This window comes from Panulirus ornatus, chromosome 6 (assembly GCF_036320965.1).
Source record: "Panulirus ornatus isolate Po-2019 chromosome 6, ASM3632096v1, whole genome shotgun sequence".
NCBI lineage: Eukaryota > Metazoa > Arthropoda > Malacostraca > Decapoda > Palinuridae > Panulirus > Panulirus ornatus.
The window spans coordinates 3,714,006-3,726,676 of NC_092229.1; the positions used below are offsets into that span (position 1 = coordinate 3,714,006).

Below are 12,671 nucleotides of genomic sequence, written 5' to 3' on the forward strand. Positions count from 1 at the left end.
AGTGAGACGAAGCTCAAGGGTAAAGGGGAAGAGTGGTTTGGGAATGTTTTGGGAGTAAAGTCAGGGGTTGGTGAGGATAGGGGGAAGGGAAGGAGTAGCACTACTCCTGAAACAGGAGTGGTGGGAGTATGTGATAGAGTGTAAGAAAGTAAACTCTAGATTGATATGGGTAAAACTGAAAGTGGATGGAGAGAGATGGGTGATTATTGGTGCCTCTGCACCTGGGCATGAGAAGAAAGATCATGAGTGGCAAGTGTTTTGGGAGCAGCTGAGTGAGTGTGTTAGTAGTTTCGATGCACAGGACTGGGTTATAGTAATGGGTGATTTGAATGTAAAGGTGAGTAATGTGGCAGTTGAGGGAATAATTGGTGTACATGGGGTGTTCAGTGTTGTAAATGGAAATGGTGAAGAGCTTGTGGATTTGTGTGCTGAAAAAGGACTGGTGATTGGAAATACCTGGTTTAAAAAGAGAGATATACATAAGTATACATATATATATGTAGAAGAGATGGCCAGAGAGCATTATTTGATTATGTGTTAATTGATAGGTGCATGAAAGAGAAACTTTTGGATGTTAATGTGCTGAGAGGTGCAACTGGAGGGATGTCTGATCATTATCTTGGAGAGGCAAAGGTGAAGATTTGTAGAGGTTTTCAGAAAAGAAGAGAGAATGTTGGGGTGAAGAGTGGTGAGAGTAAGTGAGCTTAGGAAAGAGACTTGTTTGAGGAAGTGCCAGGAGAAACTGAGTGCAGAATGGAAAAAGGTGAGAATAAAGGACGTAAGAGGAGTGGGGGAGGAATGGGATGTATTTAGGGTAGCAGTGACGGCTTGTGCAAAAGATGCTTGTGGCATGAGAAGTGTGGGAGGTGAGCAGATTAGAAAGGGTAGTAAGTGGTGGGATGAAGAAGTAAGATTATTAGTGAAAGAGAAGAGAGAGGCATTTGGACGATTTTTGCAAGAAAATAATGCAATTGACTGGGAGATGTATAAAAGAGAGAGGCAGGAGGTCAAGAGAAAGGTGCAAGAGGAGAAAAAGAGGGCAAATGAGAGTTGGGGTGAGAGAGTATCCTTAAATTTTAGGGAGAATAAAAAGATGTTTTGGAAGGAGGTAAATAAAGTGCAGAAGACAAGAACAAATGGGAACATTGGTGAAGGGGGCTAATGGGGAGGTAATAACAATTAGTGGTGATGTGAAAAGGAGATGGAGTGAGTATTTTGAAGGTTTGTTTAATGTGTTAGATGATAGAGTGGCAGATATAGGGTGATTTGGTCGAAGTGGTGTGCGAGATGAGAGGGTTAGGGAGAATGATTTGGTAAACAGAGAAGAGGTAGTAAAAGCTTTGTGGAAGATGAAAGCCGGCAAGGCAGTGGCTTTGGATGGTATTGCAGTGGAATTTATTAAAAAAGGGGGTGACTGTTGTTGACTGGTTGGTAAGGATATTTAATGTATGTATGACTCATGGTGAGGTGCCTGAGGATTGGCGGAATGCATGCATAGTGCCATTGTACAAAGGCAAAGGGGATAAAGGTGAGTGCTCAAATTACATAGGTATAAGTTTGTTGAGTATACCTGGGAAATTATATGGGAGGGTATTGATTGAGAGGGTGAAAGCATGTACAGAGCATCAGATTGGGGAAGAGTGGTGTGGTTTCAGAAGTGGTAGAGGATGTGTGGATCAGGTGTTTGCTTTGAAGAATGTATGTGAGAAATACTTAGAAAAGCAAATGGATTTGTATGGATCTATGGATCTGGAGAAGGCATATGATAGAGTTAATAGAGATGCTCTGTGGAAGGTATTATGAGTATATGGTGTGGGAGGCAAGTTGCTAGAAGCAGTGAGGAGTTTTTATCGAGGATGTAAGGCATGTGTACAAGTAGGAAGAGAGGAAAGTGATTGGTTCTCAGTGAATGTCAGTTTGCGGCAGGGGTGCGTGATGTATTCATGGTTGTTTAATTTATTTATGGATGAGGTTGTTAGGAAGGTGAATGCAAGAGTTTTGGAGAGAGGAGCAAGTATAGTCTGTTGTGGATGAGAGGACTTGGTAAATGAGTCAGTTGTTGTTCACTGATGATACAGTGCTGGTGGCTGATTCAGGTGAGAAACTGCAGAAGCTGGTGACTGAGTTTTCTTAAAGTGTGTGAAAGAAGAAAGCTGAGAGTAAATGTGAATAAGAGCAAGGTTATTAGGTACAGTAGGGTTGAGGGACAAGTCAATTGGGAGGTAAGTTTGAATGGAGAAAAACTGGAGGAAGTGAAGTGTTTTAGATATCTGGGAGTGGATTTGGCAGCGGATGGAACCATGGAAGCGGGAGTGAGTCACAGGATGGAGGAGGGGGCGAAAGTTCTGGGAGCGTAGAGAAATGTGTGGAAGGCGAGAACGTTATCTCGGAAAGCAAAAATGGGTGTGTTTGAAGGAATAGTGGTTCCAACAACGTTATATGGTTGCGAGGCGTGGGCTATAGATAGAGTTGTGCAGAGGAGGGTGGATGTGTTGGAAATGAGATGTTTGAGGACAATATGTGGTGTGAGGTGGTTTGATCGAATAAGTAATGAAAGGGAAAGAGAGATGGGTGGTAATAAAAAGAGTGTGGTTGAGAGAGCAGGAAAGGGTATTTTGAAATGGTTTGGTCACATGGAGAGAATGAATGAGGAAAGATTGACCAAGAGGATATATGTGTCAGAGGTGGAGGGAACGAGGGGAAGTGGGAGACCAAATTAGAGGTGGAAAGATGGAGTGAAGAAGACTTTGAGTGATCGGGGCCTGAACATGCAGGAGGGTGAAAGGCGTGCAAGGAATAGAGTGAATTGGAACGATGTGGTATACCGGGGTCGACGTGCTGTCAATGGATTGAACCAGGGCATGTGAAGCGTCTGGGGTAAACCATGGAAAGTTCTGTGGGGCCTGGATGTGGAAAGGGAGCTGTGGTTTCAGTGCATTATTACATGATAGCTAGAGACTGAGTGTGAACGAATGGGGCCTTTGTTGTCTTTTCCTAGCGCTACCTCGCACACATGAGGGGGGAGGGGGTTGTCATTCCATGTGTGGTGTGGTGGCGATGGGAATGTATAAAGGCAGACAGTATGAATTATGTACATGTGTATATATGTATATGTCTGTGTGTGTATATATATGTGTACATTGAGATGTATAGGTATGTATATTTGCGTGTGTGGATGTACATGTATATACGTGTGTATGTGGGTGGGTGCGGTCATTCTTTCTTCTGTTTCCTTGCGCTACCTCGCTGACGCGGGAGACAGCGACAAAGCAAAATAAATAAATAAATTATAAATATATCATATAATTTTTTTTTATTATAATTACCCCAGGGTCTCTTTCTAAGAGAGTTCTTGCCACCCAAGACTGCACTACTTCCCATAGCAAGAAAAAGTGGACTCCTTTGGAATGAGAAATTCTGTGGTGAGACTTCTCACCTAATGATACATCCTCACCAGAGATGATGACTTTTCACTCACAGGTCAACCACATGCAGATGGAGTCCATTTACATCATATATTATATTTAAAAATGTGTGTAGCCTTTATGTTATTCTTTATAAAGTAAGCTTTCATTTATTTGCAGTATGAGATAGAATGTCTCAATTGTGAGGATTACAAGAAGATCAGTGGATGGCTGATGATCTTGCAGTCACTCATAGAGAGCAGCCAAGACTTTGAAGATGAGGAGTCACGTAAAATTGTACAGCAGTGGGAGGAGGAGAGAGATTTATTGAGGTGAAGATATTTTTCTCATCCACTTGTGTCTCTGAAAGTTTTGGCTAACTTTCCTTATAAACAAATTTACCATCTCCGGAGTTACCTTTTTGTTTTTTTGGAGAGTAGTGTTGTATTTTGTGTAAAGAGGTAGTAAAAGCTTTGCGGAAGATGAAAGCCGGCAAGGCAGCAGGTTTGGATGGTATTGCAGTGGAATTTATTAAAAAAGGGGGTGACTGTATTGTTGACTGGTTGGTAAGGTTATTTAATGTATGTATGACTCATGGTGAGGTGCCTGAGGATTGGCGGAATGCGTGCATAGTGCCATTGTACAAAGGCAAAGGGGATAAGAGTGAGTGCTCAAATTACAGAGGTATAAGTTTGTTAAGTATTCCTGGCAAATTATATGGGAGGGTATTGATTGAGAGGGTGAAGGCATGTACAGAGCATCAGATTGGGGAAGAGCAGTGTGGTTTCAGAAGTGGTAGAGGATGTGTGGATCAGGTGTTTGCTTTGAAGAATGTATGTGAGAAATACTTAGAAAAGCAAATGGATTTGTATGTAGCATTTATGGATCTGGAGAAGGCATATGATAGAGTTGATAGAGATGCTCTGTGGAAGGTATTAAGAATATATGGTGTGGGAGGCAAGTTGTTAGAAGCAGTGAAAAGTTTTTATCGAGGATGTAAGGCATGTGTACGTGTAGGAAGAGAGGAAAGTGATTGGTTCTCAGTGAATGTAGGTTTGCGGCAGGGGTGTGTGATGTCTCCATGGTTGTTTAATTTGTTTATGGATGGGGTTGTTAGGGAGGTGAATGCAAGAGTTTTGGAAAGAGGGGCAAGTATGAAGTCTGATGGGGATGAGAGAGCTTGGGAAGTGAGTCAGTTGTTGTTCGCTGATGATACAACGCTGGTGGCTGATTCATGTGAGAAACTGCAGAAGCTGGTGACTGAGTTTGGTAAAGTGTGTGAAAGAAGAAAGTTAAGAGTAAATGTGAATAAGAGCAAGGTTATTAGGTACAGTAGGGTTGAGGGTCAATTCAATTGGGAGGTGAGTTTGAATGGAGAAAAACTGGAGGAAGTGAAGTGTTTTAGATATCTGGGAGTGGATCTGGCAGCGGATGGAACCATGGAAGCGGAAGTGGATCATAGGGTGGGGGAGGGGGCGAAAATTCTGGGAGCCTTGAAGAATGTGTGCAAGTCGAGAACATTATCTCGGAAAGCAAAAATGGGTATGTTTGAAGGAATAGTGGTTCCAACAATGTTGTATGGTTGCGAGGCGTGGACTATGGATAGAGTTGTGGGCAGGAGGATGGATGTGCTGGAAATGAGATGTTTGAGGACAATGTGTGGTGTGAGGTGGTTTGATCGAGTAAGTAACGTAAGGGTAAGAGAGATGTGTGGAAATAAAAAGAGCGTAGTTGAGAGAGCAGAAGAGGGTGTTTTGAAATAGTTTGGTCACATGGAGAGAATGAGTGAGGAAAGATTGACCAAGAGGATATATGTGTCGGAGGTGGAGGGAACGAGGAGAAGAGGGAGACCAAATTGGAGGTGGAAAGATGGAGTGAAAAAGATTTTGTGTGATCGGGGCCTGAACATGCAGGAGGGTGAAAGGAGGGCAAGGAATAGAGTGAATTGGAGCGATGTGGTATACAGGGGTTGACGTGCTGTCAGTGGAGTGAATCAAGGCATGTGAAGCGTCTGGGGTAAACCATGGAAAGCTGTGTAGGTATGTATATTTGCGTGTGTGGACGTGTGTATGTACATGTGTATGGGGGGGGGTTGGGCCATTTCTTTCGTCTGTTTCCTTGCGCTACCTCGCAAACGCGGGAGACAGCGACAAAGTATAAAAAAAAAAAAAAAAAAAAAAAAAAAAAAAATATATATATATATATAGTGGTCAGAAGAAACCATGGAATATTCTGTGGGAATTGGCTATGGATATGTTGGGTTCCTTTTTTGACGGCTAGAAAGTGGATATGAATGAATGAGGTTGTTGTTCATCTTCCTTACTAAGGCAAGAAATTGTGACGTTTTAAAAAATACATGAAGAGAATGAAAATAAGTTTGGATTGGTTAACTATTTAAACTTGCATAGAGGAGTGTAGAAATGAGACCATTCAGAAATATTGCTAGACTGATTGTAGAGTGAGACTTTCATAAGAATATGATGAAAAGAAATACCATCAAGGTGAATAAGGGGTAAGTGGAGAGATCTTAGTTTGACAGTAATTTATCTTTAGGCTGTGCCACCTTGCATAACTTAGACTAATGATCTGTTATCTGTTCAAGATAATAATGTTATATTCTGATTCACAGAAAGAAGACTAAAGACATGTTTAATTGTCACTTTGGCAGCGTCTTCAGAACTCATAATAATCCAACATACTTCTCACGCCGTCTCTTCCGCTTTGCTGACATCTATACATCTCGACTATCCAACTTGAATGATTATTGTATAAATCACACGTTTTATCCACGAAGAGGAGTTCTACCACATGAGTACAAATCTCTTTTTGTGTAAGTGTATCAGTAATAATAGTTAAACAATAACTGGATCTCACTGGTTAGAAGGAAATTTACTTATGATTATGCAGGTATTGTATGTTTATATTTATTGCATAGTCTATTCAGTATTTAGAATACTGTTTAAACAGTAGTAAATGATGTTATAGTCATTAACTTAAGTTTGAAATCTCTAAAAGAAATAGTGTAGTATTTTATCTTTAGATGTCTGTAATTGGTAGAGTTTGAAACACATGCTGGGTTATCTGTTAAAAGCAGCTTCACCTCAGAATGGAAAGTCAAACTAATTGACTGATTACATGTTCATTAAAGGACATCCACGTACAGCTCCTGATAAAGCTGTTACTGTTCAATGATTTCTTCTTTATGCACCCGGCTTACAGAACACATGCCAGCAGACAACTAGATAAATCCTCTCCACAAGTAAGCCAGGTCAAAATATAGATAAAGTTAGAACTGAATATTTTATTCTCAGTGAACTTAAAGTTGGAATGGTGATTGTACAGACAGTTTTTATTGAGGGTCATTTTTGTCCAGTTGATTATACAAGCTATTTACCTTGTAAAGGAAAATCAATGAGGTTGAATATGTTAGAGCACTGCTTGTAGACATGGAGGCTGAAAATTGTTGTGTAGGTGATTTGATGCAGCTTTGAGAATAGCAAATACAGACCTACTAAACCTTAGCCTGTCACATGGATCAAACAGATTAGTAATGCCAGTCTAGTACATCTGATTTTGATGCTTTAGAATTACTACATGCTTACCATGCTTTTTAACCATTAGAAACTGATGCTTTATGTGCTCAAAAAATCATTTTTCTTGCTCACATGGAGCTGCTAGAGTGAAGAGTGAATGGATCATTTTAATTCTCATTATAAAAGGAGTGTGGGCTACACATGGTAGAACTTCTGTTGGCACTGTTGATGAAGAACATTGAAACTGATTCTATACTTTGTGTCAGCAGTTATGTTTCTGAGCTGTGAAGATAAATTCTGAAGTAGAGTGAAATGTTTTCTTTTTTCTAAATAATCATCACTTACCAAAGGGTGATTAAGTTTCAAAACAGGAATTTGTGCAGTTACCTTTTTATCTAGTATAAGGGGAGAGCTTCACGTGTGGGGTCTCATTTCTTATACTTTCTTAGCTTCTTTTATGGGGCCTTATCATTTGAACTTTCTTTTATTATAAAACTTTTTATACTTTCTTGTTATGTTAGTTTTCTCATTTTATGGCTTGTTTACTCCATTCATCCTCAAATTTTTTACTATAAAAAGCACATCTTTTCTCTTGATTTTTTTCTTTAGTTCTCTAGTTGCTTTTTTTTTTTTGGTATCTTAAAGTGCTCTTTGTCAACATTGTCAATTATATCAAGAAGTTCAAAGCTTATAATCAAGTCCCTCTCACTTTTTTTCCTCTTTTTTTGTAGGAGGCATCACTTTATTTGTGCCTTTCAAATTTTATGTTCAGAAAATCAGTATTATGCACTAGTAGTTGGACATATATGCATTTGCTAACTAGTCAGTATGATGCATTACATCAGAAGGCTTGGCTTTTCTTGTCTATGTTTATTTCATGTGGTTGTTAGTCATTGTGTAGGCTGCAAGCAGTGAGTCCCTATTGGTAGAGAAGTGATAAACTAGTTTCAGTACATGTCCTCAGCAGTAGGGAAGTGAAATGGGATGGGAAGGTATATGTTGATGGGCCATGTAAACTCAAGGGCCTATGCATGGCTAGGACCTGACAAATCTTAAATAGGGAAAAGATGAGTCTGTAACAATTTCATCACAAGTAAACATTGGTAGGGAAATGAAGAATACTGCAATAGTTTCAACATTTTAGGGGCCATATTTGTCTGGTTCATACACATTTGAGGGATTGACAAATAATTTTAAGTGCAATTTGATTTTCCATTTAATGATCCAGTTGCCCTTACCTAGACTCGAATATCTAGCATGTGCTATCTAAGCTCTTTGATAGAGCAGAAATTCGTCAGTTATTTTTTTATTATGTTGAAGGTAAAGATTGTTGGAAGCATTTATTTGAGAAAAAGACCTTAAAAAGAGTAAAACCATAGTATACACATGCAAATCTTGTTTATGACAAAACAGAGCAAATTCTAGATTGATGAATTTTACAAATTATACTTTCAGTATATTCCATAACTTGTAAAACAAAAAGGCAGTTCAGAACATGAACATTTAAATGTGTTCTGTACATATTAAAGGGGCCTCTATGTAATGGGGGTATCCACAGCAAAGTTTCAACAACTGATGAACTCCAGTTAATGCAAAGTTATGTATTTTATAAGCAAGTGGCTGGTAACTGCCATATTCTTAAGGTGCTGACACATTTTTTTTTTAAAGCAGAGATTTAAAAAATGGAATTATTTAAAAAATTTTATTTAAAGAATTTTATATTGAGACTATATCTATCTATATCTCTGATGCCCTTTCCCTCCAAGAACTCCCATCAAGGGGTGGCCATGGCAAAAGTCTCCACTTATCCTGTCCTTACATGCCTCCCTCACATACACCATTCCATGCATTCTTCCTATATTTCTCCCACTCCAATATTCCTCCACCTTATTTGTCCATGTCACAGGTGGAAGACCACCTGTGACATACACTTTCCCTGTAAACTCCCAGTCTTGCATTCTTTCCACATGCCCAAACCCCTCAAAGTATTACATTTCACACATTCTATCACTCCACAATTCACTCCCTTTGCAATCCTTGCCATACCACATTTCATACACCCTTTCATTTCTTTCTTCATTCCATCTAGTCACACCACATGCTCTTTTCAAATCGCTCATTTCCACAGCCTGGATGCTTCACCTCTGTGCCTCATTCCATGTCCATGTTTTGGCTGCATAGGTCAAGGTTGGGAGGACTATGCTGCCCCTTAATCCTCTCTTCACTCCCATACTTACACCTCTACCCTTCATTATCTGTTAACGTACCCAATGACTCTTCTACCCTGTACTGCTTTTTCCCTTAACTCTCTTTCCATATTACCGCACTTACCCAAGACAGCTCCCAGATACTTAAATTCCCTCACTTTCTTCCAATCTTTTTTCTCCCCATTTCTACAGCACAATTTAGTGCACTTGCTTCATTCACTCTATATGGTTTTACAAAATCTATACTTTCATTCCATTTCCGTTCAAACCCCATTACTTTACTTTTACTTGCATTTACCTTCAATCTCTTATGCCTACCCACACATCATAAAACACACTTACATCATTCTGCAACTCCTCTTCACTCTCTGCAAACACAGTATCATCCGCAAACAGGCTTGCCACTAGCCACCATATCTCACAGCCACACTCCATGTCTACATCCCTTATCCCTAGTTTTGCCACTCAATCCTGCCTCACACCTACATATATCCCAAAACTTTGATTCAGCTCTCCATCCACTCTTACACATGCATTTGCTCCTCTGTAGAAGGATTTTACACCATCCATCAGTCCCCCTATACCATTTATCCTTAACACATCCCACAAAGCATTGCACTTGACTCTGTCATATGCTTTCTCCAGATCCATAAAAGCTGCATGCAACTTCTTACCTTTCGCTAAACACTTTTCCGCGGTCATCTTTATAACAAAAGTCTGATCCATACATCCCCTACCTTTCCAAAAAAAAAAACCTTGCTCTTCACTTATTCTGCATTCAGTCACTTCCATCACTGTCAATTAATATTCTTGCATACACTTTTCCTGGTATACTGAAGACTTTTTCCTCTACAATTGCTATACATACATCCTTAGCACCTCTTCCTTTTGAATAAAGGAATGTTAATAGTTTTCACTGAATCCTTGGGCACAACCTTCTATTTCCATGCTAAATTACATGTAAGATGCATCCACTCTCACACTTTCTCCTCCATACTTCAGCATTTCAGCTATAATCCCATCCACTCCAGGTGCCTTTCCTCCTTTTAGCCTGTTTATTGCCCTTCTTACCTCTCCTTTTGCTTTAGGTCCCTGCACTTTTATCCTCTTCCTTCTCTCCTCCATACCCATGCATGTAACAATGGCTGCCTCCCCTTCTCTCACATTGATTAGTTCTTCAAAATACTCTTTCCATCTTCCTTTCACTTACTCCTTTTGATTCAGCAATTCCCCTTCCTTACTTCTCACATCAACATTTCCCATCTTACAGCCACATCTTTTCTTTCACCTCCTTCCAGTATAGTTTCTTATTATCCCAAAACTCTTCACTTTCTTCCAAAAATTTTCATCTACTCTTTGCTTTCCTCTATCAGCTTCTTAACATTCTGCTTACATACTTTGTATTCTTCCCTCCTCCTTTCGTGAACTTCCACTGGTACATTCCTATTGAGCAATTTACCATATGCCTTTTTCTTCTCTTCCATAGCATTTCTAATCTCTTCTGTCCCCATGCATTGCCCTTTTTATTCCAGTATCTCATTACCTTGTATCCAACTACTTTTACTAGTATTTCTCTAAACAGTTTAAACACTTCAATCACATGACTGCATTCCTACATTCACAGCACTTCCATCTGAGCTTTCATTTACCTTACTTTCATACTCCTCCCTGTATTTTTTGCAATTCATCTTCACATTTGCCAGCACTTTTACTTCTCCATTCTTCTTTACACCATACTTCCACTTCACCCTGATCCTTACACCCAAAAGAACCATGAAATGGTCAGTCTCTCCAAAGGATCCTCTCACTACTCTTGCATCCAGCACAGCCTTACTCAATCTTTCATCCACTGTCACATAGTAAAAAAAATATACCAAGGTATACCAATGCATTGTGATGGTGGCCACCAAACAGTTGTTAAGAAACCAGAACTATTGGATGATATATACAAGTCATAGTATTAACATAACCACCTAAGCTAACAAATCATGATGGAAATCTGTGAAATAAACTAAACTACACTCAAGAAAAGTGAGTTTTTCAAGTGTAATAAATTAACTGACAGTGGATAGACACAGAGTCGTGACTATGGCACAATCAGCTGTTACAAAGAAACGTTTTACTGTGATATACTGTATTCCATGGATTTTAATGTACACTGGTACTTTTTGTGATTTTAAAATCACAGAATATCCAAATAGACTGGAATCTTTACTGAAGTTTCCTTTGCTATTATTTTGTACTAAAGGAAAATAACAATAATCGTAAAGATGTTACCAAATTACATTTCTGGATACAACGCTTGATGAAGGAAGCCTTGCTTTAGTTTTTTATAAGATTTCTTTTTAGATCTGGATACTATTAAGCTTTTATGTGACTTTCTAAGTAGCGCACATAAATCACTTTCAACATGATAGCCACCAGGAAGTTGTCCCAATAATTCTTGGTCCATTACTTTGTCATAAGTTGAAACATTACATTTACTTTCATTAATGATGGGCTTAAGGCAATTCTAACAATGTATATTTGCTAACATATTTTGAGAGTTGCATTCAAAATACTGAATTGCATTTATTGTAATAAACTATACAAGTATTATACTTTCATATGTTGATATTGGTGGTTCCTAAGAATGCCATGATGCGTAGTAACAAATAATATCAACTTGCTCTCTGATATGTTTAGGTGTTCATATGCTGTTCACTCTCTTTGTAACATTAATTTATAACATTTGAGATCTTTATATGTCAAAAAATGTTTGTTACCCTTAGGTGTTAGCACCTTTGTGAACATCTTTGGACATGTACGGTCTGTACATATATTGATTTCTTTGTAGGCAATTATTTTTTCATATTGTAATTAACAATAAAAAACCTTGCAAGTTAAGATTTTTCCTGCAGTTTACTGTAAATGCTATTTTTTGTAAACTGAAACATATATGTGCTATCATCATGTAATTTATAGTAGTTACATATTTAATATTGAGAATTTCAATAAATAATGTGAATTAGGAAGAATATTAGATTTTTTGGTGACAAGGGAGAGAACTATGGAAAAATATACATTTTACAGAGATGTCAGCATTCACATTTGTAATCTGAAGTGATTTATATTTAAAAATACTTTGATACATATTTTGTATGATTATTTTAAAATGATTCTCCCTAGATTAATGGCATTTATCACTATTTTGCATAGTTTTGGTTCAGCCATTAATTCTTTTTTTGTGCCACATATGTTCAGGATATCTTGCTTAAGTTGTCTAAGATCTGTTGTTCTTAATGTTTCTATGCCCCCTAACATATTGATTCCTTGTTCATTTGCAACTGGATTATACAGAATCTCCTTAAAGTAGATCTCATACCTCTTTTATATGACCCACTCACTTTTTTGTATGTATAGTGATTATTTTAGATATCCTCTAAGCTGCAGTATAACCAAAAATTGAGTTATTTATTTAAGATATTTTAAACTACCATCTTCTGTTATTTTTCTCCCCATGTTTAGTTTGCCTGTAACTGTGGAAG

The 12,671-nt window shown here is 38.4% G+C and overlaps 1 protein-coding gene across 2 annotated transcripts in view; it reads left to right on the plus strand.

The window, feature by feature from the left end:
• Nt5c (5' nucleotidase C) overlaps nt 1-9,569 on the plus strand; it is a 42,480-nt gene extending 32,911 nt beyond the window's left edge. The window contains exons 9-10 of one of the 2 annotated variants that reach the window (XM_071662378.1): nt 3,585-3,736; nt 6,034-6,374. In XM_071662378.1, the coding sequence (XP_071518479.1) occupies nt 3,585-3,736; nt 6,034-6,238 (357 nt within the window). In that variant the 3' untranslated portion in view covers nt 6,239-6,374. Of the gene's footprint in view, nt 1-3,584; nt 3,737-6,033 lie in introns of both variants that reach the window. The other variant, XM_071662379.1, reaches the window with a different exon arrangement.
• The last annotated feature ends 3,102 nt before the right edge of the window (nt 9,570-12,671 follow it).